Raw genomic sequence first — 27,239 nt, forward strand, 5'->3', positions numbered from 1 at the left:
AGCTCAGTCCCTGACACCACTGTACTTCCAAACGCTGGCACCATTTCTGGAAGTGCAACGTCAGCTTTGGGAAGTACAGTCATACCTCAGGTTAAAGTAGCTTTGGGTTGAGCATTTTTGGGTTGCACTCTGCGGCAACCTGGAAGTAATGGAACACGCCACTCGCGCATGCGCTCAAAATGACAGCATGCACAGATGCGGCAAATCGTAGCCCGCATACGCGCAGACGCAGGTTGCATTCGCTTCAGGATGCGAACGGGGCTCCGGAACATATATCCACTGTATATCCATTGAAAAAGGATGGCATAAGGGGGAAGCAGAGTGGCGATGCACGGGGGTAATGTAAGTTGGCACATCTTTTGGTTCTGCTTTTTTTTTTTAATATTTTTTATTAAGGATTTTCTTGTTTTACAGAAGTGTAGTGCCTCGTTTTTTTTTCTTCTTCTACTTCTTCTTCTTCCATGTAACGTTTTTACAAATCCGTTTCATTTGTTGAGGCATTAGGGGGAGAAGAAAACAGAAAGAAAAAAGAAAGGGGGGTGGGGAGAGGGAGGATGGATGGGGGTGGGGTCGGGTGGCGGTGTTTCTATTATGTTTAATGTATGTAGAGTTTGGTGTCAGCGTTGCTTGTGTTGTTCACTTGTGTTCCTTTGGTGGTGAGAGAGGTTGGGGTTGGCTTAGGGTGTGATTGTTTGCTTGTGATTGGCTGTGGTGATCTTTGTTTTCGTGTGTGAGTGAGGTGGGTGGGTGCTTTGGATCAGGTTAGCCATATTGATTTGTATGCTGTTGGTGGATTATTGTCGTTGTCCTGTTGGGCTGTGTATGTGATAAAGGGGAGCCATACCGGGGTGAAGGCGTCTTCTTCTGTTTGTCCCCGTGTCAGTTGGTTCTGCTTTTTGGTCCTGTGCTCTGGTGTGAACCAACCAACTCATGCCACAGCGCAGGACCAAATAACACTTGGTCTTTGGGCAGTAGCCAAAACGAGACATCCAGATTTGGGGTTGGAAGCCGGGGTGGCTTCTGTGAATCTGGGGTATCCCGCTTAAAATGGTCATTTTTTCGGTATGTAGGAAGAAGCTTCGTCAAAGCCTTATGAGAAATTAAACAGATACTCAGTGTCAGGGACTGGACTGAAGGGGATGAGAATGAGGAGGAATGGTGGAGATCTCTCCTGAAGCTTCTCCTGAAGCTTCCAGAGAAGAGGAAGGCAGTATTGAATTACAGCAGTGGTTTGAGGAAGGTCACAGCTCAGAGACTGGCGAACAGAAGAGTTGGGAGGTGTTGGGAGAAGGGAGGCAGAGACAGAGCAGCCAGCTGACACATTATCACTGGAGAGTATTTCTGACCTCCCCTTCTCCCAGAACTTGACGTTCATTGAGGGTGCAAGAGCAAAGGACTAAGAGATAATTAGCCCCTGGCGGCCACCGTAAGGGGAAGTGCTGTTGCCAGGAAGGGAGGTGGGAGGAGCTCAGTTGGAGCAATGCCATTAACGGGAGGCAGACTGCATACCTTGTCTCTCACTGTGATGACTGAATAAACTCATTAGTAAGAACTCTGTTTTTCTCTACTCTTTGTGGCCACTGGGGGAGGAAGAGAATTCTGCTCAGAGCACCAGGGCATCCAGGACAGGCATCTGTTGTGGGTCCTGCCAGAGCATTGGGGCTCTGGCAAAAAAACCCAAGGATGTTAATGGCTAGCACCAGTCCTGGCTCTGGTGTAGCATCTGCTGCTGTTCATAGGTTTGCTGACTAAGCACGGGAACAATTCTGCAGGTGTAGTCAATGGTGCTGTATCCTTTACCCTCTGCTCCACATAAAACAACGAACACATAATTCTCCAAGTCTAGTCCATGAGGCTAGACCTCATTTAGTTGGAGAGATTGCACTAGACTTGGATGAGCGCATGCAGCTTGAAGAAGACGCACACATTTGTGCATAGCCAGGATGTCACAGAGATCTAGCTTTAACAAAAGTAGAGCAAGACTTCTCGTAGTCCGTAGCTAAACTGGCACCTCTACACGAATCGCTGAGCGTCAGAGTCTGACAGCTTGATAAATGAACATCTCCCTCTCCTTTTCGAAACCTTTTTTGTTTTTTTTACGGCTGATGTCAACACTTTCAGATCGCTCGCTGTATATTTGAAGCGCTCTTTTTTGGTGTTATTTTCAAAAGGGCAGCTATCTCCAAAATGAGAAAGGATATTGAGTCATGTCAGATCTGGTTTTCAATCTGTGTTCTCTGCTCAAAAAGAGAGAGAAGAAGTTAGAAAAGAGGGGGAAAGAAAAGAAGAGGATGGGAAAACATTGATCTTAGGTGCGAAGACCAATGTCACATTGTGTCTACACTGTACATCTAATGCAGTATCATACCACTTTAATCAGCTTCTCCCCAAAGAAACCTGGGAACTTTTTTATTAAACGTTTCCAGAGTGGTTGAACCATCTATCTCCACCACATGAATGCTTAATGCCATCAAATCCATAAAAAACCCCACTGCCCTTGGCAAAGCAAGTGGCCCTGGCAGAGTATTGGGGGGGGGGGTACTTAAAAGGTAAAGGGTAAAGGTCTTAAAGGTAAAGGGACCCCTGACCATTAGGTCCAGTTGCGGACAACTCTGGGGTTGCGGTGCTCATCTTGCTTTATTGGCTGAGGGAGCTGGCGTACAGCTTCCGGGTCAAGTGGCCAGCATGACTAAGCTGCTTCTGGCGAAGCAGAGCAGCGCACGGAAACGCCATTTATCTTCCCGCCGGAGCAGTACCTATTTATCTACTTGCACTTTGTGCTTTCGAACTGCTAGGTTGGCAGGAGCAGGGACCGAGCAACGGGAGCTCACCTCGTCACGGGGATTCGAACCGCCAACCTTCTGATCGGCAAGTTCTAGGCTCTGTGGTTTAACCCACAGCGCCACCCGCGTCCCGGGGGGTTACTTACATATCCTTAAATTGTGGATCTCCCTCCCCACAGAGTTGTGTCTGGCACTTCCATTGTTTTGGAGAATGCTGAGGACGCACTTGAATTGTATATTTTCAGGACCCACATTATTTCTGTGATTGTCTTAAGCTGCTTTTAGTAATGTATACTAATACTTCCCTGGGACTTTAGGGCGAAGGGCCGGTAATAAATTAAAACAAGAGCAACTTTCAGCTCAGCCCTAATTTTTAATTCAAACTCTGTTTTACATAGGTTTCATAAATTTCTTCAATATTGGCATGTGTGTGTTTGTAGACTCTTTCTCTCTATAGCAGGGGTAGGCAACCTAAGTTCCGTGGGCCGGATGCGGCCCAATCGCCTTCTAAATCTGGCCCACAGATGGTCCGGGAATCAGCATGTTTTTACATGAGTAGAATGTATCCTTTTATTTAAAATGCATCTCTGGGTTATTTGTGGGGCCTGCCTGGTGGTTTTACATGAATAGAATGTGTCCTTTTATTTAAAATGCATCTCTGGGTTATTTGTGGGTTATTTGCCTGGTGTTTTTACATGAACAGAATGTGTCCTTTTATTTAAAATGCATCTCTGGGTTATTTGTGGGTTATTTGCCTGGTGTTTTTACATGAGCAGAATGTGTGCTTTTATTTAAAATGCATCTCTGGGTTATTTGTGGGGCACAGGAATTTTTTCATTCTTTTTTTTCAAAATATAGTCCGGCCCCCCACATGGTCTGAGGGACAGTGGACCGGCCCACAGCTGAAAAAGGCTGCTGACCCCTGCTCTATAGGGTGTATTTATATATAGTCCTCAGCTTGTTTGCTAATGAGCTGTGATGCCAACGAACCATTTCCTGTAATGAGCATACAATTTATTGCAAAGGATTAATTATATTACAAACGGCAGCCAATGGCTCAAAATAACATATGTAAAGATTTCTCTTTTAATGATCTGCCAAAGTGTGGCTGACTCTCCCTGTGTGGAAAACACAGAACAAAACGAAGCAAAAGAAAGGAAAGGGAAAGCAACCAGTCCTTATTCTTCTCTGAGAAGGGCACCGTTTCAGCCAATCCTGTTGCTGAGCTATAATGAATTATCATTATCATTATCATTTCAAAGAGTGCTACAGCTCAATAATCTAAGCAGCATGAGATGGTGGTTCAAAGACTTTGTGGTTTTAAGAGAGGGAGAGTACCCACTGCTTCTGTGGAAATGAACAAGGAGTTGAAAACGTTCAGCAGATCTCGCCATTAGCTGCCAGGAGACACAAGACCTCAAGCAGTAACAGCGGGAAACTTTGCCTTGCATCTAATTATATGATAAATACACACACACCACAACTCTGATTTTTCTAAACACACACACACACACACACACACACACACACACACAGAGAGAGATTTGGAGGGTGGCATTCCATTGAAATTCACCAGTAAAAATGAGCTGCCATTTCTTCTTTAGAAAAAAAAAAGTTTTTTGAGGGTGGGGCAAATGAGCGAAACACTTTCTGAATATCTGGAAGGTGAATTCATTCATAACAAATCTCTGCCACACCTTACATTGGCCTATGTTGGTATTTTCAATGAATTTGAACACACTGAGAGTGTCTTATGAATGGTTCAACATGCTTCCAGTTCATTGGCCATGCATCTAAGCTTGATCTGTCTTGATCCATTCATTTTTTGCATTGCAAATGAATGCACATTGACCCCTTCACAAGACTGCTTTAGCGTTGCCAACTTTTCAACTGCCACCCACTGCTGTGCCTTTTCTATACACATCAATTTGCTGCTAAAGGCACAAGAGCAACTTAAAGGTAAAGGTAAAGGGAACCCTCACCGTTAGGTCCAGTCGCGGACGACTCTGGGGTTGTGGCGCTCATCTCGCTTTATTGGCCGAGGGAGCCGGATTACAGCTTCCGGTTCATGTGGCCAGCATGACTAAGCCGCCTCTGGCGAACCAGAGCAGCTCATGGAAATGCCGTTTATCTTCCCACCCCTATTTATCTACTTGCACTTCGACGTGCTTTTGAACTGCTAGGTTGGCAGGAGCAGGGACCAAGCAACGGGAGTTCACCCCATCGCGGAGATTCAAACTGCCGACCTTCCAATCAGCAAGCCCTAGGCTCTGTGGTTTAGACCACAGCACCACCCGTGTCCCTAAGAGCAACTTAATATTCTCTTATTTTGCTGTTTCACAGGCCAACACTACTTTGCATGCCATTCCAAAAATCCCAAGCTTTTTCTTTATTCAAATTAGGCCTACTTTTTTCCGGCGCACCGAACTACTCATGAAACCAGATTGACACTTGCAAACCCACTGGGGAAATTCAACATCGGTTGATTAGCACCAGTGAAATGTTACTCATGCAGGTGGACTGTCACAAATTTGCATCATCTTAAAGCTCTGGCTGAAAGGTGTCACAGAGGTTTGTAATTACCTGGCTTGAAATGCAAACTCGCCCAGCTTGCAAAGCTCGGCTAGGTTACAAACTGAGCAGCATTTTCAAGCAGAGTTCCTTTCTAGCTTGGAATCAGAGCCCTCCCTCTTTCCCCGAACACCGCAAGGAGAGAAGAATGCAGATGGACATGATCACACTTTTCCAAAACTTTGAGGACAGCCACAAAGATTAGTCCCCCATAGCCCCAGATCTAATGGACTTAACTTACAGAAGCTAGATCTTGGTTGAACATTAGAGGAAATGTATCGATGGTAGGAGCCATCTGACAATGGAACCAATTATTCGGTTAGAAAGATTTCCACCTCCCTGGAGGTCATCAAGGACAGGCTATCTATCTATCTATATCTATCTATCAATCATCTATCTATCATCTATCTCTATTATCTATCTCTCTATCATCTCCCTATCATCTATCTATCTATCTATCTATCTATCTATCTATCTATCTATCTATCTCTATTTATCGTCATCTATCTATCATCTATCATCCATCATCTATCATCTATCTATCTATCTATCTATCTATCTATCTATCTATCTATCATCCATCTATCTATCATCCATCTATCTATCATCTATCTATCATCTATCATCTATCATCTATCATCTGTCTATCATCTATCTATCTATCTATCTATCTATCTATCTATCTATCTATCATCTATCTATCTATCTATCTATCTATCTATCATCTATATCATCTATCTATCTATATCTATCTATATCATCATCATCTATCTATCTCTATCATCTATCTATCATCTATCTATCATCTATCTATCATCTATATCTATCATCAAAATCAAAAATGCCCTCTTCCTTTCCCTTTCAGCTTTCTTCATTTCTTCAATTTATTTATTTTAAAATCCAACCTCAGTGTATTTTAGCTAAACTCAAGATGCGAAAAAAAGATGTGCTATTCACACAGTAGAATAGCAGCAATAAAGGCTGCTGTGAGGACAAATGCAATGCAGTTGAAAATGTGATTTTGGTTTTAAACACATTGTAAGGAGTTTGTATGGGAGTATATTGCATTTAAAAATAGGGTATCAGAGTTTTTAGGGGGCTAACCAGGTTGGGATAGCTGGGATAGCAGGCTTGTTGGGTTTTGAATGTCTTATGTAGATTTTTCAATTTCGTTGTTCTGTATGGGACAATGACAGTACAGATTATCGTATCGTATTGTATCGTATCGTAAAGCATACTAACTACATGAAACCATACAGATGATGATGATACTAAAAACATCATCAGACAAGCAGAACCGTTCTATGTCCACTTACTTGGTTCAATAGGACTTCCTCTTCAGCATGCATAGGACTGAAGTCACAATTCTAGTAAATGTTTATCAGCACTATATATTCTATAAAATGCATGAGGAACTCTTTTCTGTTCCAGGCTCACTTCCTGCTTGCAGTGGCTCAACCTCTCCTTCATTGAACACCCAACCCACAAACATGGCTAAATATCATTGAATGGCAGTAATAGACACCTTCCTTCCTTCCCTCCTTTCTGTTCTTAACACAGAAGAGGCGCAAAGAGCTTCTCTCTGAGAGACAGTGTAGCTGAGGAGAGGCGCTGAAAGACCATTTTGGGGTCCTATCTATTTTTCTGGTCTTTTAGGTGTGGCGGCCATTTTGTGCTATGTCACGCTCCCATGGCAGCCATCTTGCAACTAGATCACACGGCACTTTCACAAAATTCCAGATAGATCCGTCAGCCCAAAAATGTTGGTTGCCTCCAACTAGATAACTAGACAGATCGATGTAGACCAAGTACAACAAGAGAAGACACAAGAAAAGCAAGGTCCTGTTACCCCATATCTGTGCTACCTCTTAGTAAGCATGGTTGTTGCCATTTTGGCTACCTATGGGGCAGCACTCAAAGATATCGTTTGGAATTGAAATACAGAGTAGGTATACAGAAAGCCAGGTCTCAAGCATGACAGAGGGTGGATCTTCACACAGGAAAAAAAACACTAGAAATAAGTCATAAATTAAATTGTTGTAACAAAAGAGAGAAAAACGCTATGTAAAATCACATAAAAAAGTTTTGTGCTCTACAGCGCCATCTGGTGCTGCATGTTTATAATGCATTGAAAACAATGGTGTTTTTTACTAGTGTAGCTGAGTCCCAAGTGCAGAACCTGGAATGGGGTTATGCAGATGAGGAAGTGGAGCTATGCAGATAAGATGAGCCTTCCTTCTCAAAGGCTATAGGTCGCCAGGGGCAGGGGGCAGATTTAGTCCCCGTTCCTCAAAGGATGTATTTCTGTATGGGGAAAAAGTAAAAGCCACCCCATTTTGGGATACTGCTGTATTGAGGTCACAACCGAACCTCCATCACTGACAGACCCAAAGACATTTTGCACGTCTTGCATGATAGGAAAAAAACTCAAGATCTTTGCGGCATGCAAGCCCCCTCCCATACAGCCCTTGATAACGATGGACAGCTTGTTAATTAACAATGAAAGTGGCATCTGATTCTGATGGGCGCCTTCTAATTATGGATGCGCTCTCATCTATCTCTGTCTTACCTCTCTTTCTTCTGAAAACAAGCAAGCTCTCATTAGAAGGTGCCTCTGTTTACGGTTTGGCTGCCACAAAAACCAGGTTCCTGATTCAGGTTAGCATGCTTCAATGGTTGTAGCAGGCTGTGACGTGTGGGTGTGCGTGGCACCTACCTAGGATGCCTTGTTAAAAATCCAGGTGCGCCTGTCATCACGAGAGAAGGAATACCAAAAGATACACAGAGGGATTAACCTAACTAGACCTTTCCTTGTGTCGATGCACAACATAAAGGAAAGCAAGATGCAGCCCAGACACTGAGATCAGTGGCTTCTCCATCAGTCTGGGAGTGTAGATACCCATCTCTTTTGCGGCATGCGAAACCACAGGACGAAACTTACCTTTTTTTCTTATCTAATTCTTCCCAAGGAGAAGGTAACGTTTACTTACTTAGGATAACGTCTCTGCTGGAAGACCGGCAGGATCTCAGCATCCCAAGTGGAATGGAGGAACAGCAGGTCCCGAAATCTCTCTGTAAAACAGCAATAACAACAAAAATGATGCAGCCTTTTGTTGCAGAATCCAACTAGCCCAACTGCATCAGTGCAAGGCTTTTATCATATGTGGTGGACTTGTAAGGTAATAAAAGCTTTCTGGGAGATGATATATAATGAAATGAAAAATATATATGCTTAAAATAACTTTGTTAAGAAACCAGAAGCTTTTCTATTAGGAATTATAGGTACCAACATCCCAAGTGAACAGAAAAGACTTTTGCAACAGAAAAGACTGTGCAACACAGATGCTACTAGCCCAAAGATGGAAAGAAGATAAAGTCCCTACCAGAGAGGAATGGCAAACCAAGGACTATGCCAAAATGGCAAAGCTGACTGGAAAACTCAGAAACCAAGAGGACAGAAAACATTATAAAAGAATGGGGGGGGGATTATAAGTTATTTAGGAGACCACTGTAAGCAGATGAAAACATTAGCAGGAGTTTGATTTCACACGTAGTGTAACAATAACCATGGATAATATGGCTTGATATAAAAATTGGAGCATGGAAGAATATGTAGTATTAAATGTTGAAAATGGGACCCCATGGAGGGGGTGGGGGGGAAGTCTGGAGATTTGGAGGAATTTCTCTATGTGGATATAATTTTCAATTCTTTGTTTATAACTCTGTAAGTCCATTCTTAAACCAAAGTGTTCTTAAACCAAGGCGTGCTTTCCCATAGCAGCATGGGACTCAATTTACAAATGGAACACACTCAACAGGAAGTGAAACATGTTCTGCTTCCAAGGCAAAGTTCACAAACCAAAACACCTACTTCCGGGTGTTTTGCAGTGTTCTTAATCCAAGTTGTTCATAAACTAAGCCGTTCTTAAACCAAGGTACCACTGTATTCGTAAAACCAAATAGAAATGATTTTAAAAAACCCTGCTCCGGGGGGGGATGGGGAAGTTGTGTTGAGGAAGCATAATTCCTTGTGTCAATAGGATGAATTTCTTGGACGCCACCTCAGGCCTGCATGCCGGTACATAAGAAGAAAAACACAAAAATCCACAGTTGGGCAATACCAACCAAAATGTCAGTAAACAATGGCAAAGTTTTTACAGCAGCCAGGCTAATCCTGTCCAGGAACTGCTGTAGCTGGAGAAACAGAAGCTAGGAAACAGCACTGCTTGCCACAGAGGACACTTGGGCCACCGGTGACAAAGACCAGTATCCAGGAATAACCCCAAAGAACACACTTGCGCCTTCAGAAGGAGTGCAACACCATTCAGAACAGGCAACTTGTCTATCTTGTGGACCCACCTACCCAAAGAACCTCTATTTCCTTGGGATTCTTGTACAATTGATTGGCCTTCATCCAGCCCACCACATGTGGAGAGCGGTTGTGCGTTTTTGCAAGCCAAAACCAGCCTACCAAGGGCTTGGTGAACTTAGTGGGTTTTTGCTGGGTAAACTTTCCTTCCTCAGGAGTCAATGTGCTTTAACTGTATGGTGTTCATGCAGCCAGAGAGAGAAAGAGAGCATTATTTAGTTCAGGAGCAGTGGGCTTAGTTTGATGTTAAGGGGTGATATGATAGCCATGTTCAAATATATAGAAGAATGTCACATAGAGGAGGGAGAAAGGTTGTTTTCTGCTGCTCCAGAGAAGCGGACACGGAGCAATGGTTCCAAACTACAAGAAAAAAGATTCCACCTAAACATTAGGAAGAACTGACAGTAAGAGCTGTTGGACAGTGGAATTTGCTGCCAAGGAGTGTGGTGGAGTCTCCTTCTTTGGAGGTCTTTAAGCAGAGGCTTGACAACCATATGTCAGGAGTGCTCTGATGGTGTTTCCTGCTTGGCAGGGGGTTGGACTCAATGGCCCTTGTGGTCTCTTCCAACTCTATGATTCTATGATTCTATGATGCCAAAGCGTGTTCTCATTCATAGAGAGCACGTGTTGCGGTGGGGTCTGGCAGGCCACCCCTCTGTTGCTGGGCGGGTTAGTTTGGATGACCATCCAGAGTGATTGGGAAGTTGGGTTGTTGTTGGGCAAATTTTGGTGTTGCAATTTAGGGTGTTGGACCAAAGGTTATAAAGTGAAGTCACACAGCACTGACTAGGCTCTTTTGCTGTGTGCATCAGATCACCCGCCCACCCTCCCTAATTTAGGGATCTTGGTTGACCTTGCTATGCCTGCTTTTGGGGTAGGGGTCTGGTAGGAATTTTGTCCAATTGGCTGATTCGCTGGTGCCATTTGGTTTTTGCCTACTGCGTAGCAGATCGTCACAACTTGTAAGGTTGCGGTTAGGCATTGGTTAAAAAATTGGTTGGTGGAGGGGTAAGGATTGGCGGTGCTGCTGCAGAAAGGGACTTCCATTAAAGGAATCCAGGGGCTTGCCATTCTTTCGTCCATACCCCTGAAGGGGGCTTAGAGCCACGCAAGCCCCCGGGAGCATGTGGAAGGGGGTGTGAGGGTCTGTTGAGCGGCTCCATGCTCTCCCCAATATTGTTTTCCCTTACTGGCTTTCGCTGGAATCCGGAAGTCAGTTCTGTCCCTGGGTGTGGGGACAGATAGTCATAACCAATGCCTAAGCAACCACTCACATTTATGTATTTTAATAAAGTTGTGGCCAAAATTATGCCAAAAGCCTTAAACAAAAATTATGCGTGAAGTGTGAATTATTTGGGGGTGGCTTGGAGGACCTTGACACACAAATTATCTTACAAGTTCCTAACACTCAAGGGTTAAAAGTTCTGCTGTGTGATCACCTCCTATGAGAGGAGGTGGTGGCAGGGGACCCACTGATGCTACAAACATCCCTAGCTTCCTTTAAGGAGCTGGGCAAAGAAAACCACTTGGAAAGACAAAAGCATTCCTAGGGAGTTAGAACATGAAGCCACAAAGCCTCATGAAACAAATTCTCTTCTCTCTCTCTTTCTCCTGTTCCTGGTGAATCGAGAAACCTTCCTCCTGGGGCAGCAGGCCTAAACAGCTGCACTTCATACACAATTAATCCTTGCTTTTTTTGGTTACCGGTGCTGAAAATGTTCCAGAAGAGAGACAGACACAGCGCTGTTTAGAGGAGGCCAAAATGCCACCGAAAAATGCATCAGGGCTGAAGGGTGCCGTATGGTCAGGAACTGGCTTGTCAACTTGAATAGGTCTATATCTGTGTAAACCACCAGATTCCTCCTCCTCCTTCTCCTGATCATGGAGGCACCTTCTGCTGCCTCCACTGAGGAGAGACCATTGCTCAGGGGTCGAGAGCATGCAGTGCCAGCTTCAACCTCTGACAGGACTCCAGTTAGAGTAGCGGGACTGGAAAAGATCTCTAATTGAAGCCTTGAGGGTTTGCAGTAGACCAGTGGTGAGGAAGCTGTGGCCCTCCAGATATTGATGGACTTAAGAGCTCCGTCAGCCCCAAGCAGCATCACCAATGATCAGGGTTGGTGGGAGTTGTAGTTCATCAACATTTGGAGGGCCTTTGTGTAGCTACACACTGAGGTGGTAAACTGCTGCTCAAGCATTTTATTCTATTCTTCTCCTTCAGCCACAAAAGCCAGCCGTAAGGGTAACGTCTACGAATGGGTAGAATACTGCCTTCAATGTGCAGAACAGAGGGGGTGGTCTCCCTCCCCTCCCAGCTCAGCGCCATACTGGTGAAGAAAATACTATCCCCCTCACCATAACTTCTGCTGATCTGCATATTTACATGGGGGGGGGGGTGTTTTAAAAAATAATATTGAGCTGCACTAAATCCAGACACTCCCATAGAGTTGTGGTACCTGACACTCCTGAGCCACTGAATTTGTATATAAAATAAAAGTAGACCAAATGACAAATTAGCAGTCTTGAGAACTTTGACCCCTAGACACTTCTAGCTGTGAGGTTTTTTTCATTAGCCTTCGGTTCTCACAAGCAGATGTCCACAGGAAACTTGCAAGCAGAACATCTTTCTCCCCACCTATGATTTTCCACAAGTGCTATTCAGAGACCTGTTGCCACTGAGAGTGGAAATAGAACATAGCCATCATAGGTAGCCTTATCCTCCACTGATTTGCCTAATCCTCTTCTAAAGCCATCCAAATTGGTGGCCATGCAGACTTATTTTGCAAGAACAAATTCCTGTGTGTGTGTGTGTGTGTGTGTGTGTGTGTGTGTGTGTTCTTGAATGTTTCTGTCTCTGGGTTTCTATGCCGTGGTAATGCAACCCTTTCACCAAAATAAAAACAGCCACCTGTGTAACAAATGGAAAAGAAACATTAGGTGCAAATTCCTAAATCGCTTACTCTAGAGTCACGCTATTAAAACTGGAGACCTTGCAGACACTAGCTAGGATCCACAGCTTTGCAGCTGATCAGCACACAGCCTCGAGTCAATTTTCTCTGAGCAATTCCCTGAGCTGAAACACACACACACACCACCCAAAGCACTTCGAAAACTCCTTCAGTTTCATCTTCCTGGACTGCAGCTTCAAATCGGGGCGAGCGGCAGAGGGAGGGGGAGAATCTTGCATGACTTCTTCCCGTTTGTGCTTTGAGATAGGCAGTCTGATATTTAGCGGAAGAAGGATGGAGAAATAGAGTGGATAAGAGAGATATCCAAGGGCTTATCCACAATTCCCCTTGTCCTGTTGAATTCCCCCCAAGGGAAAACAGCTCCTCAACACTCAATAATTTTATTATTTGCTAGATTGGAGTAAACAGCAATTTGAGTTTTCCCCAGATTTCCCTCTGTTCCAATTCATCACCAAAGAATGGGTTTTCCCTTGGGAAGGAGTGGGGCAAGAGGAAAACCTGTAGAGAACCATGCTTTCTAGGCACAGTTCAAGCTGCAAGAAGCCTTTGAGGAAGAGGAAGGCTCCCATTTGCTGTTCAGTGGACCTGTCTGGCTGAAAACACTGAAAAGTCTTGCTGTAAATGCTTTCATTCAGCAGCTGCTTTGAAGCGAACAGGGCAGTGTGTACAACCATCAGACCCCAGCTGGATTCTAATTAAACTTCCTGTTCACATTAACTTGGAAAGTCTGCTGGGATGGATGCTCATGCATTTTCCCAAGGCCTGGTCTCTTTGGAGGTTCCATTTCCTGCTAACAGCTGACTGGAGTGCAGTGCTGAAATCCTTGAGAATCATTTGTTGTGGGAAACCCTTTCTCCTAACAAAGAAAACAAAACAGAATGAACCTTCTCCCAGCCCCCTTGGAGCAAGAGAAGCAGCAACTGTTCTGTATTGGGAGAATAGCCCTTGGATGAATTACCTCAGCTGATTCCCCTCCTTGAGGAGGCTGCCCATCATAGATAGCGAAAAGTTTTTCTTCTCTCATAATAGTAGAAACCGGGGCCATCTAAGGAAGCTGGATATTGGAAGAGTTAAGGCAGTCTTTTGCTATTTCATCTTGAAAAGATTATTTATGTATGCGTCGACAACCGCAAGAATGCTTTCCGCCCAGAAATGGAAGGAAGAGAAAGTCCCAGCAAAAGAAGAATGGATAACCAAGACGGTGGACTATGCCAAAATGGCAAAAATGGCTGTGAGATCAGACGCCAAGATGGCAAGAAATTTAGTAAAGAGTGGGAAAAAATTATACAGTACCTTAAAGATCACCGTAGAAATTTAAAAACATTAGCAGGATTGTTATAGCACATATAATGTGATAAGGCTAAAGTTAAAAATGGATATAAATCAAATTTGAAAAATGTAATTAGATGCAGTAGAACGAAATAGAGAAACATTGGAAACCGGGCGGGGGGGGGGGAATCAGGTGATTCAAGTAATCTCAAGTGTATAAAAAATTGAAAATGATTTACCGTAATTGTATAAGGATACTATTTAAAAAACGGTGGGTGGGTGGGTGGGTATGTGTGTGTGTGTGTGTGTGTGTGTGTGTGTGTGTATGAAGAGTCAAGACAGATAAATAAAGTACTTCTTCACACGACATGTGGTTAAGGGACGGAACCCGCTCCTTCAAGAAGGGGACAACAGAGGAAGGGATGGTTGGACAGTGTTCTCAAAGCTACTAACATGAGTTTGGCTGCATGGCTTTCTTAGAAATTCCCTACATAGTGGCTACAGATCTGTGAGTGGGCATGTGGCCAAGCAGAGATTTGCATACCTCTGGGGCTTCCATCTTGTGTTGTAAGCACAAAACAGCATCTATTCCCATGAAAGAAGTGCGTTTGGGATTTATGTTGTGGCTGGCACAGAGAATTGCATTCCTTTTTAAAAAGATAATTGCTTTCGAGTGCACACCTTGGAAGAAGCCCACTGGGAACCAGCGCAGGTTCAGATGGAGACAAGGCAGATGGCAACTAGCTGACCAATCTAGCACAAAGTCAAGAGGCATTCAAAATTCTCCACTTCCTTCCTTTATTTTGGAGGTAGCTAGTACTATCCAGGACAGTTATGAGAAGCAGTGAGGGGAACTTTCTGCATGCAAAGCAGAAGCTATTGTTGTTTTTGTTGTTTAGTCGTTTAGTCATGTCCGACTCTTCATGACCCCAGAGCACACCAGGCACTCCTGTCTTCCACTGCCTCCCGCAGTTTGGTCAAACTCATGCTGGTAGCTTCGAGAACACTGTCCAACCATCTCGTCCTCTGTCGTCCTCTTCTCCTTGTGTTCTCAATCTTTCCCAGCATCAGGGTCTTTTCCAGGGAGTCTTCTCTTCTCATGAGGTGGCCAAAGTATTGGAGTCTCAGCTTCAGGATCTGTCCTTCCAGTGAGCACTCAGGGCTGATTTCCTACAGAATGGATCGTTTTGATCTTCTTGCAGTCCATGGGACTCTCAAGAGTCTCCTCCAGCACCAGAATTCAAAAGCATCAATTCTTCGGTGATCAGCCTTCTTTATGGTCCAGCTCTCACTTCCATACATCACTACTGGGAAAACAGTTGTTGCTGTTGCTAGCTAAGGATGATGGGAGTTGTAGTCCAACAGCTGGGGACCCAAGTTTGAGAAACACTGACACCATAGAGCTTTGGCCCTTCCTCTAGCAGAGGCGTGAAGGACCTTTGACCTGGCAAGTGCAACAACTACAACTCCCATCAGCCAAAGCACAAACCTCTCCCAACCAAGGGCCAGTGTACCTTATTGGGGCAGAGGACCACTGCTGTAAAGGGTTGCTGAGAGAATGTTAATGCACCAACACTTTATGCATTGGGGAATATCTATTGGAGCCTGGAACCATGGTTGAAGTGGAAGACATGAGGATTTTTTGCAGGGACCATAACTTGTGACCAAGGAAGCCGTCACGAGGAGAGGCCATTTCAAAGAGTTGCCCCATGCTTGGAAAACCCAGCTCTATTTTATTTTGTAATAAGATTTTTATTAAAAATTTTCATAATATAATAAGCTAACAGCTACCACAAAATACAAATAAACACAAAAAAACAAAGTAGCAGAGAGAGTCCTCTCCTAAAGGGACTTCTTAGCCCTTGCCACCCACAGAAGATAGTGGCTCCTCCTTTCCTTTCTCCTCCAAGCCTCTCAACCAGGGAAATCAAGATTTCTCTGTCTCCCATCCAGTGCTCTCCATCAACCATCTACCATCCCCAGGAGTATGTGATCCTTGGACCTTCATAAAGACCCCAGACATAGGACTCCAAAGGGGGGGTGGGGACAAAGAAGGGAGACAAAAGGAAGGAAGGAAGGAAGGAAGGAAGGAAGGAAGGAAGGAAGGAAGGAAGGAGAAAAAGAAGAGAAAGAAAGAATAAAAATAAAAGGTAGGATAATCGAGAAGCTGGGATGATTGAAGGATGAGGAAACCCCAATGAAAGAACAATGGCAAGAAAAACTGATGAGTTATGCGGAGTTGGCAAAGTTGACATAAAAATTACAGTGGTACCTCTGGTTGCGAATGGGATCCATTCCAGAGCCCTGTTTGCAACCTGAAAGGAACGCAACCTGCATCTCCGCGTCTGCGCATGCATGGGTCGCGATTCACTGCTTCTGCATGACATCATTTTGCGCGTCTGTGCATGCGCGAGCAGCGAAACCCTGAAATAACCCTTTCCGGTACTTCCGGGTTGCTGTGGGACTCACCCTGAAAATGCGCAACCTGAAACAAATGTAACATGAGGTATGACTGTATGTGAGAAGGACAACCATGACTTCAAGGAACAATGGGAACTTTTTACAAACTATCTAAAAAAACCAACAAAATGATTTGGACTCCTTGGCAGGTTTTGAATAAACACGCACAAATTTATTAGTAGAATATATGACAGATAAGGCAATGATATGTACCATTTTTTAACATGCAGAGAATAAAATGTGCAAACAAATCAGAGAGGGGAGCTGAGGGAAGTCCTTAGGGGGTGGGAGAGGGAGGGAAGGGGGGGAAATGTAACTGGTTATTTTGACTGATAATTTGTTTTGTTAAAATGGTTTAATAAAAATATTTTTTAAAAAAAATAGAGAGAGAGAAGTTGGGGTGATTGAGAGGCTGGAAACCCCAATTTCTCAGTCTTCCCACAGCGCCATTACAAGTGAGTGCAAAACTATGCCAGCTAATCTGGTGGAATCCCAGCAGAACTGTGCCACCCTGGAGAGCTCCTTCAGTAGATGTGCCAGGAGGCGCAGTGGCACTAATCAGCAGCAGGGGTGGCCCAGCTGGCAGCAAACCTTTTTCATGTTTGGATTCAGCAGCACTAAACCCACCCTTCTGCCATTCTCCCTTCCTGTCACACGGCTGCCTTCCGACGCCTTATTTCTAAAAGGCATCAGTGTGTGGCACGCTCATGCCTTCAGGATGCTGGCAAGGTCTAAGATGAGGACGTAAAAGGCACAAGGAGGCCACCAGGTGTAAACAGGCAAAAAAAGCATCTGCCACACAGAGGGGGGGGGGAGACTTCACTGCTTGCAGATCCACCTGGGCTATAGGTGTGTGTTACATTTCTCATTCTCTGAGCACAGGGATTTGGGGCGGGGAGGGGCGATTCAATTTGCATTTAAAGGTGAACCTATTTAATTCGCACTTTCTGAAACCCTCTGCCCACTGCCATCGTTTGGAATTTGCAGCCATCCTTTGCAATCAGCACTTCTCTGCATGGTGCAATGCAGCCAGCCAGCCAAGAAGAGGGTACAAAATTGCATATACAGTGGTACCTCAGGTTACATACACTTCAGGTTACATACGCTTCAGGTTACAGACTCCGCTAACCCAGAAATAGTGCTTCAGGTTAAGAACTTTGCTTCAGGATGAGAACAGAAATCGCGCGGCTGCTGCGGGAGGCCCCATTAGCTAAAGTGATACCTCAGGTTAAGAACAGTTTCAGGTTAAGAACGGACCTCCAGAACAAATTAAGTACTTAACCCGAGGTACCACTGTACCAGGGTTAAGTGTGCATAGAAATTTGTATCTTAGTGAAAACAGCGTGCAAGTATACATCTTATTAGCGAAAACTGCTTTAAAAAAATGAGCATTTTAGGCAAGAGTGCCTACAAAAATGCCAGTATTAGGAGAAATTCTCATTCAAAATGCTGATGAATTTTCATGAGGACTTAAAAAACAACAACCACATAAAGGTACAAGGTAAAGGGACCCCTGACTGTTAAGTCCAGTTGCGAACGACTCTGGGGTTGCGACTCATTACATATTTATGTGGAAATGTGGAAAACTAAACTTAAGACCCGAAAATGGGAAACTGAACCCTCTACAAGAATGCTGTTTTAGGGAAGGAGATACAAAATGAAAACCAGAAGCTGCTTTGTACAAAGTCAAACCATCGTCAAACCATCGTTCCAAAGAACCTAGACTTGTCTGCTCTGTCTTGTCTCTGGCAGAGACCTTTGATATCACCTGCTACCTTTTTTTTTGCTTTGATAACATTTTCCCCCCAAAATAACAAAAACAACAATACAAGAACAAAGCACGACATGACAAAATGACTTCCCTCTAGTCCCTTCCTTGGTTGTATTATTTATCAACTTACTGCATGTCCATTATTAAATTCAAACCGCCTGTTATCCATTCAAAACAAAATTACAAGTAATCTTAAAACCATGCTAATGTATTAACCTGTGTACACTGCTTTTGTATATATGCAATAAGCACCTTCCATTCTTCCTTAAATTCAAGATATCACTTGGAGATGCCTGGGACTGAACCTGGGGCATTGGTCACTGGTCCATCTAACTCAATATTGCCTTCACTATCCGGCAGCAGCTATCCAGGCCAGGAGTCTTTCCCAGACATACCTGGAAATGCCAAGGACTGAACCTGGGACCTTTTTCATGCAAAGCAAAAGCTCAAGCCTCAAACCAGGAGTTGCAAAGAAAACACCTGTTTCGCTGTTTGTTTGTTGCGTGGCGAGTTCCCGCTCCCCCCCCCCCAGTGGAAATAAAGACACAAGACACAATTATTAAGGTTAATGGGCTAAATAAGGCCACAACTTTATTGGTTACAGGTGATGAGCGGTATTGGCTTAGGCATTGATCCTAACTGACTATATCCGACTTCAGCCCGTCCGCTTGAAGTCTGGGAAGGGTTAACCACCAGTAGGGGGAGTCCTGCTGATGCACATCAACTAGGAATTCCCCCGGGGACACCAATTGGGGGCGTGCCTTAGGCCCCCACCTCCATAGGCTTCGGACAGGGCCACACCCCCTGGAATTCTTTACCGGACTACCCTTCAATATGTGGGGCAGGTGATGGCGTTACCTCCCCTCTTCCATCTACAGAGCAATCCGCCAATACCCAGAAAGTTGTGACAATTTGCTACGAGGTAGGTGAAAACCAAGTGGCTGGTGCCAATTTGCCAAGTGGAAAAATTCCTACCAGGCCCCTCAACGGCGACCAACCAAAGTCCATAGCAAGGTCAAGGAACGAAAACCTTATAGGGAGGGAGGGTGGGAAAAGCAGGAACAGCTGGCAGGCGGCAAAGAGGGATATCCCCAGCCGCGCCTGTGTTGAATAGGGCAGGCCACACCCCCAGAGCCAGCCGATTGGCTGGCCAGGAGGTGACACGGCCGGGAATCCCCCATCACATGGGGGCTGGGTTCCAGCCGCCGCGCATGTGTGATGGAGCCATGAAGCCCGCAACTCCACCTCCTCCGAATGGCGGAAGTGGCCTTTATTACAGCAGCTGAAACAGTTGTTCGGAGCTGCCATCGCCCATTTCCTCCCCTCTCCCAAATACCCATAAAATATAACTGTATAATCACATGACGTCATTCTATGGTGAATCTTTGACAAGAGGCTTGTCTGACCCCTTCCCTATGTTCCATCATTCCGGTTGTCTAGACAAGCTTTTCTATACAGGTTTTTCTGCTGACTCTGGTTTTAATTATTTGTCTTTCTTTCTCTCACTCTTTTTTTTTTTTCTTTTGCATTCTTTCATCTTTTTGTTTGTTTGCTGATTTTGCATCTTGGTCTTGTTGTTGTTTTAAAAATAAATCTAAGCACTATTTTTTTGACTGTGGAAAAGCAGGATCAAAACAATCATATAAATAAAAAATAAAATGGATTGTCGGTTGATAAAGAAAGAAATGGCAGCTACCGCTGAGATTTGCAGCCACACACAATCTTTTGGTGAATTGGGGAAGTCAGCACACCTCAACTTGTGTGATGTATCAGCTAAGCATGCAGAGTCCCAGCAGAGTTTTCAGAGATTTTTGGCTCCCAGCAAAAAGCTTCTCCAAGAGTTCCTCGTTAAAGGGAAAACTTCTCTCCCACACAGTTCAAAGGGTCTATTGCATCCAGACACAAGACAAAGCCAAAGTTTACTACCTGGTTAGTGGGGTAGAAGTAGAAGGATCATTAGGCGTGAGTGATCATGCTCTTCTGAAGTTTACTATACAGCGGAAAGGAGCAGCCAAGCATACTAGGACTCAATTTCTTGACTTTAAGAAAGCCAACTTCATAAAACTTAGGGAAGTGCTGGGTGAGATCCCATGGACAGTAATACTAAAAGGAAAGGGAGTTCATGATGGCTGGGAGTTTGTTAAGAGGGAGATAGTAAAAGCACAACTTCAGGCAATACCAATGAGACAGAAACATGGAAGGTGCCTAAAGAAGCCAGGGTGGCTATCTAAATAACTTTTAACTGAGTTAAGATTAAAAAAGGATGTGTACAAAAAATGGAAAAGGGGGGAAACCACCAAAGAGGAATTCAAACAAATAGCCAGCACGTGTAGACACAAAGTCAGAAAAGCTAAAGCACAGAATAAACTCAGGCTTGCTAGAGAGGTTAAAAGCAACAAAAAAGGCTTTTATGGGTATGTTCGTAGCAAAAGGAAGAACAAAGAAACAGTGGGGTCACTCAGGGGAGAAGATGGTGAAATGCAAACAGGGGACACAGAAAGGGCTGAACTCCTCAATGCCTTCTTTGCCTCAGTCTTCTCCGATAAAGAAAACAATGCCCGACCTGAAAAATTTGGAGCAAATGATTCAGCAGAGGAAACATAGCCCAGAATAACTAAGGAGATAGTAGAAGAATACTTGGCTAGTTTAGATGTATTCAAGTCTCCAGGGCCAGATGAACTGCATCCAAGAGTATTAAAAGAACTGGCAGATGTGATCTCAGAACCACTGGCAGTCATCTTTAAGAATTCCTGGAGAACAGGCGAAGTCCCGGCAGACTAGAGGAGGGCAAATGTCCCTATTTTCAAAAAGGGGGAAAGAGAGGACCCAAATAATTACCACCCAGTCAGTCTGACATCAATACCAGGGAAGATTCTGGAGCAGATCATTAAGCAAACAGTCTGTGAGCACCTAGAAAGGAATGCTGTGATCACCAATAGTCAGCATGGATTTCTGAAAAATAAGTCATGTCAGACTAACCTGATCTCATTTTTTGACAGAATTACAAGCCTGGTGGATGAAGGGAACACAGTGGATGTAGCCTACCTTGATTTCAGCAAGGCATTTGACAAGGTGCCCCATGATATTCTTGTAAAGAAGCTGGTAAAATGCGGTCTTGACTATGCTACCACTCAGTGGATTTGTAACTGGCTGACTGACCGAACCCAAAGGGTGCTTATCAATGGTTCCTCTTCATCCTGGAGAAGAGTGACTAGTGGGGTGCCACAGGGTTCTGTCTTGGGCCCGATCTTATTCAGCATCTTTATCAACGACTTGGATGATGGACTCAAGGGCATCCTGATCAAATTTGCAGATGACACCAAACTGGGAGGGGTGGCTAACACCCCAGAGGACAGGATCACACTTCAAAACGACCTTGACAGATTAGAGAACTGGGCCAAAACAAACAAGATGAATTTTAACAGGGAGAAATGTAAAGTATTGCACTTGGGCAAAAAAAAATGAGAGGCACAAATATAAGATGGGTGACACCTGGCTTGAGAGCAGTACATGTGAAAAGGATCTAGGAGTCTTGGTTGACCACAAACTTGACATAAGCCAACAGTGTGACGCGGCAGCTAAAAAAGCCAATGCAATTCTGGGCTGCATCAATAGGAGTATAGCATCTAGATCAAGGGAAGTAATAGTGCCACTGTATTCTGCTCTGGTCAGACCTCACCTGGAGTACTGTGTCCAGTTCTGGGCACCACAGTTCAAGAAGGACACTGACAAACTGGAACGTGTCCAGAGGAGGGCAACCAAAATGGTCAAAGGCCTGGAAACGATGCCTTATGAGGAACGGCTAAGGGAGCTGGGCATGTTTAGCCTGGAGAAGAGGAGGTTAAGAGGTGATATGATAGCCATGTTCAAATATATAAAAGGATGTCACATAGAGGAGGGAGAAAGGTTGTTTTCTGCTGCTCCAGAGAAGCGGACACGGAGCAATGGATCCAAACTACAAGAAAGAAGATTCCACCTAAACATTAGGAAGAACTTCCTGACAGTAAGAGCTGTTTGACAGTGGAATTTGCTGCCAACGAGTGTGGTGGAGTCTCCTTCTTTGGAGGTCTTTAAGCAGAGGCTTAACAACCATATGTCAGGAGTGCTCTGATGGTGTTTCCTGCTTGGCAGGGGGTTGGACTCGATGGCCCTTGTGGTCTCTTCCAACTCTATGATTCTATGATTCTACCTACGATGTAAAGTTCTTTTGTTCTTTAGAGCAAAAATACATAGGTACAGATATACCAACACATAAGGTAAAGGACCCCTGGAGGGTTAAGTCCAGTCAAAGGCGACTATGTGGTTGCGGTGCTCATCTCGTTTTCAGGCCGAGGGAGCCGGCGTTTGTCTGCAAACAGCTTTCTGGGTCATGTGGCCAGCATGAGTAAACTGCTTCTGGCACAACGGGACACCGTGACGAGTGCCAGAGCGTACAGAAACGCCGTTTACCTTCTTGCCGCAGTGGTACCTATTTATCTACTTGTACTGCTGTGCTTTTGTTTTTTGTTTTTTTTAATTTTTTTTTATTGAGTTTCGTTTGACACACACATACAAAGACAATATACCAAAAAAAAAAAAGAAAAAAAAAGAAAAAGAGTAAAGCAAATACATTTGTATAGAAAAGCACAGGTACAACTGGTCACTAAATATCTTAACAGAAAAAATTGTAGGAAAAAAGAAAAAAAAACAAACACAAAAAACCGCGAAACAGAAAAAGACTAATACATTAAACATAAAACATCTGACTTCCATCCCTGCTGATTTCGGATTTCTACTTTTAATAGTTAAGTTTTAACAGCTGGTGTAAATAAATGGTTTATACATCGAAAGTTTTATAGCTGACCTGCTATAGTTGGTAAGTTTCCTAAATTACCTTCAATATAGACCATAAATTTATTCCAATCGTCCTTTAACTTTGCATTTTTTTGGTTTTTGATTCTTTGGGTCATTTTTGCCAATTCAATAAAATCATATAATTTTGTTTGCCACTCCTTCACCGTTGGTATGTTTGTATTTTTCCAATTTTGAGCGAATAATATTCTGGCTGCTGCAGTTGAATATTGAAATAGAGTTTTATCTTCCTTCCTAATTTCCTCTCCGATAATACCTAGTAAAAAGGCTTCTGGTTTTTTTGGGAATGTGTATCTGAGTATTTTCTTTAGCTCGCTATAAATCTGATTCCAGAATTTTTTCATTTCCTCACATCCCCACCACATATGTATAAAATTGCCTTCTTTTGTTTTGCATTTCCAACAGGCCTTATTACCAGTCTTATACATCCTACTAAGTTTTTCTGGTGTTAGGTACCATCTATATATCATCTTCTCTAAGTTTTCTCTAATGGCAGCACTAGCCGTGAATTTTATTCCCTCGTTCCACAATTTTGACCATTTCTCGTACTCTATATTATACCCCAGATCTATCGCCCATTTAACCATAACTTCCTTAATTTCTTCGTCTTTTGTGTCCCATTCCAATAGTATGTTGTACATTTTGGATAATAGCTTAGATTTACTTTCAATTATTTCAATCTGGAATTTGGACTTCTTTTCATTCATTCCTATTTTTTTATCTTCTGTCCATATTGCGTTAACTTGATGGTACTGTAACCAGCTCGTCAGCTTTCCCTTCAACTCCTCGTATGGTCTTAGTTTCCAACTGTCTTGGGATCTTACCAGTAGATCTTCATATGTCAATCTTTTCTCTTCCATATTTATTTTTTTAATTATTAAGATATCTGTTGGGGACAGCCACCAGGGCGTTTTCCTTTCTAGCAGTTTTTTATTTTTTTCCCAGACTTCATACAAAGGGCCCCTGATGATATGGCTCGAGAACCCTTTGTGGATCTTCTCTTTGTTTGACCAGAGGTAGGCGTGCCAGCCGAACCTGTTGTCCGCCCCCTCTAAATCCAACAAATCTGTATTCTCCAGGGTTATCCAGTCCTTAACCCAACAGAGACAGGCCGCTTCATAATACAGCTTCAAGTTGGGAACAGCAAGTCCTCCTCTCTCCTTCCGATCTGTGAGTAATTTAAATCTGATCCTTGGCCTTCTTCCCTGCCAGATGAATCTCGAAAGGGTCTTCTGCCAATCCTTAAATATTTTAGACCCTCTAATAACAGGGATATTTTGAAACAGAAACAGCATCTTAGGAAGTATGTTCATTTTTATTGCTTCCATCCTACCCAGCCAAGAAAGGTTGGCTCTATTCCAAACATCCAGGTTTTTTTTAATTTCTTTCCACGCAGGCGAATAGTTATCTTCAATTAAGTTTATGTTTTTTGATGTAAGCCATATTCCTAAATATTTTATTTTTTTTGCCACCTTAATTCCACATTGTCTCTCTAATTTTTCTTTTTCCTCATTTCCTAAGTTCTTTGCCAGCATTTTTGTTTTTAGTTTATTCAGTTTAAAACCGGATAATTTACCGTATTCCTCTAGAATCTTCAGCGCTTTGCTTGTACTTCCATGCGGCTCTTCCAGGGATAGGGATCCCTGTACTGCTGTGCTTTTGAACTGCTAGGTCGGCAGAGCTGGAACAGAGCAACAGGAGCTCACCCTGTCATGGGGATTCGAACTGCCGACCTTCTCATCAGCAAGCCCAAGAGGCTCAGTGGTTTAGACCACCACACCATGCTAGCTAAACCCACAGCCTCTTTCCCTTGACTCTTGCAGATTCAGAGTCTGATAGCATCAGGATTTGCAAAAACAGGACTTGATGAAAGTGATCCTGAACCAACATTCCTGAACTATTGGGTGGGTGAACGTCACAACAAGTCATCTATTCGACCTCACCGGTGTTGCCATGGTGATCCAGTGCACCTGGTACTCTTATCTTGGAGCATCAAGACACGAGACCGAGCACTGTGCAATCTGACCCATTGTTCGCGTGGCATAGTGGTTAGAATATTGGACTAGGACCTGGAAGATCAGGGTTCAAATCCCCACTCGACCATGACGCTCACTGGGTGACCTTTAACCATCACTGCCTCTCAGCCTAAACTACCTCACAGAGTTTGGGGGGCGGGGATTAAATGAAGAGTGAGTGCACCAAGTACACCACTTTGAGCTTAGAGAAAAAGATGGGATATAAATGCATATTATTATTATTATTATTATTATTATTATTATTATTAACGATAAATAACATTATTATGAACAATAAACAACAGAAATACAAGAATTTATTTATGCCTCTTACTCTATTCTTCTGCCACTCTGGGATTAACTCCTGTGAGTTGTTGTATTTTTTAACACTGAAAGAAAAATGAAACTGTTGCAGAAGGAAGCTCAAAAAGAGATTAAGGCGATAATTGCTTGCTCTCTGTTTGTTTACCACCGTTCATTAGAAGATATTTTTTTTCCTTTAAAAAGTCACAAGCAATTAATCAAAGTTGGCTAATGAAGGGGCTGTGTCACTCAGTCATAGAGTTTGTGGCAGAGGTTTATTCCAGCCTAGCTGTGTACCACACTTACAATTGGCAAGAAAACTTCTAGATATAAAATCTGTGCTCTGCCACTCTGACTCATATATTGGCAATCTTTTAGGGCTGTACCCAGCTAGAGTTGACTCATTGGAATAAATGGCCCTAAGTTAGTTATGCCTATCAATTCCAGTGGGTTTACTTTGAGTAGGACTAGCAAGATACATGACTAGCAAGATTTTTTTTTTTAAAAAAAAAAATGGTAATAGGGTTTAAACTCCTATAGCCTAGAAGCCCTTCTCCAGAGTCTACTGGTCCCAGTTGCTATTAGAAGTGCACTCTGCACATGCTCAGTTGAGGAACGTTTGTTGATGTCCTAGGACTAAGCTGCAGCACAAACACGTGCTCTCACACACAGCTCAGATGCTGATCCAAGGCACAAATTTTGCCGTGAACATATGTGTTACATAGGGAAGGACCTATTAAATTATTCCACTTATTTTTGTAATGCAGCATAAAGCGGGCCTTGCAAGCAAAACTATCAGATTAGCATTCATCCTAATTATTCTGCGTACAATATAGTTTCTATTGTAGTAGACTGTGCAACGTCGTACAAACATACCTTACAGTATTAATGTCAGCCTGAAATATATTTAGAAAAGGAAGCAGGAGGGAGGTTAGAATATTGCTCGTATTTGCAGAATGCTTTTATGTAGCTGGTTTTGTTTTCCTGGCTGTTGCATTCTTGGAAAGTAAAGACAAGCCCTCTGGCCACAGCTGTCTTCAAAGGATGTCAGCCTTAAAACAAACACGACATGGTACTAAAAGCTGCCGCAAAGGGATGCAGATCAAATAAAGGAGCAAAATGAGTTGGAAATGAGTGACGTAATTTACAAAATATTTACCACAGCTAAGCTTTTGGGGGCAGAAGAAAGTAGCACAGGTCATGCTCATGAACGCACTGATGGTACTTGGCACATTCATGGACCACAAATCACATATTTGCAGTCAGCTCCCAGGCTGCTGTAGCAATTTATGGGGGATCAGGTCCTGTGAGGCTCTTTATATCCTCATTCCTGCCCGCACCACTCCCTAGACTGGGAGGCAGGGCAGGTGAGAAGAGGAAGAATCTAATCCAGTTGGTCCCATGAACCTATTTCTTCAAAGTAATGCAGGACCTGGTCACATGGCAAGCACGGTGTGTGTGTGTCGGGGTGTGTGTGTTGTGCATGCCCGCAGAGCTATCACACAGCCACAGCAACTGACATAATCTCTCGCCCTGACCTAGCCACTGTGATCCATGCGACGGTCACCTCCAGAGTGGATTATTATAACTCACTCTACGTGGGGCTGCCCTTGAGACTGACCCAGAAACTCCAGCGGGTGCAGATTGCCGCGGCGAGATTCCTTACGGGGTCCTCGCTGCGGGACCACATTCACCCAGTGCTGTACCAGCTACATTGGCTCCCAGTGGAGTACAGGATCAGGTTTAAGGTGCTGGTTTTAACCTTTAAAGCCCTATACGGCCTAGGACCCTCGTACCCACAGGACCGCCTCTCCTGCTATGTCCCATGGAGTAGCTTACGGTCTTCAAACAAAACCATCTTGGAGGTGCCAGGCCACA

General features: G+C 43.8%; 1 protein-coding gene across 5 annotated transcripts in view; it reads right to left on the reverse strand.

The window, feature by feature from the left end:
* Positions 1-27,239, reverse strand: part of NOX4 (NADPH oxidase 4) — a 104,583-nt gene that overhangs the window by 20,017 nt on the left and 57,327 nt on the right. For all 5 annotated transcript variants that reach the window (XM_081860469.1, XM_081860472.1, XM_081860468.1 and 2 more), the window contains one exon: positions 8,345-8,426. In XM_081860469.1, the coding sequence (XP_081716595.1) occupies positions 8,345-8,426 (82 nt within the window). The remainder of the gene's footprint in view (positions 1-8,344; positions 8,427-27,239) is intronic.

The sequence above is a fragment of the Podarcis erhardii genome, assembly GCF_964252035.2.
Source record: "Podarcis erhardii genome assembly, chromosome: 4".
Taxonomy (NCBI): Eukaryota; Metazoa; Chordata; class Lepidosauria; order Squamata; family Lacertidae; genus Podarcis; species Podarcis erhardii.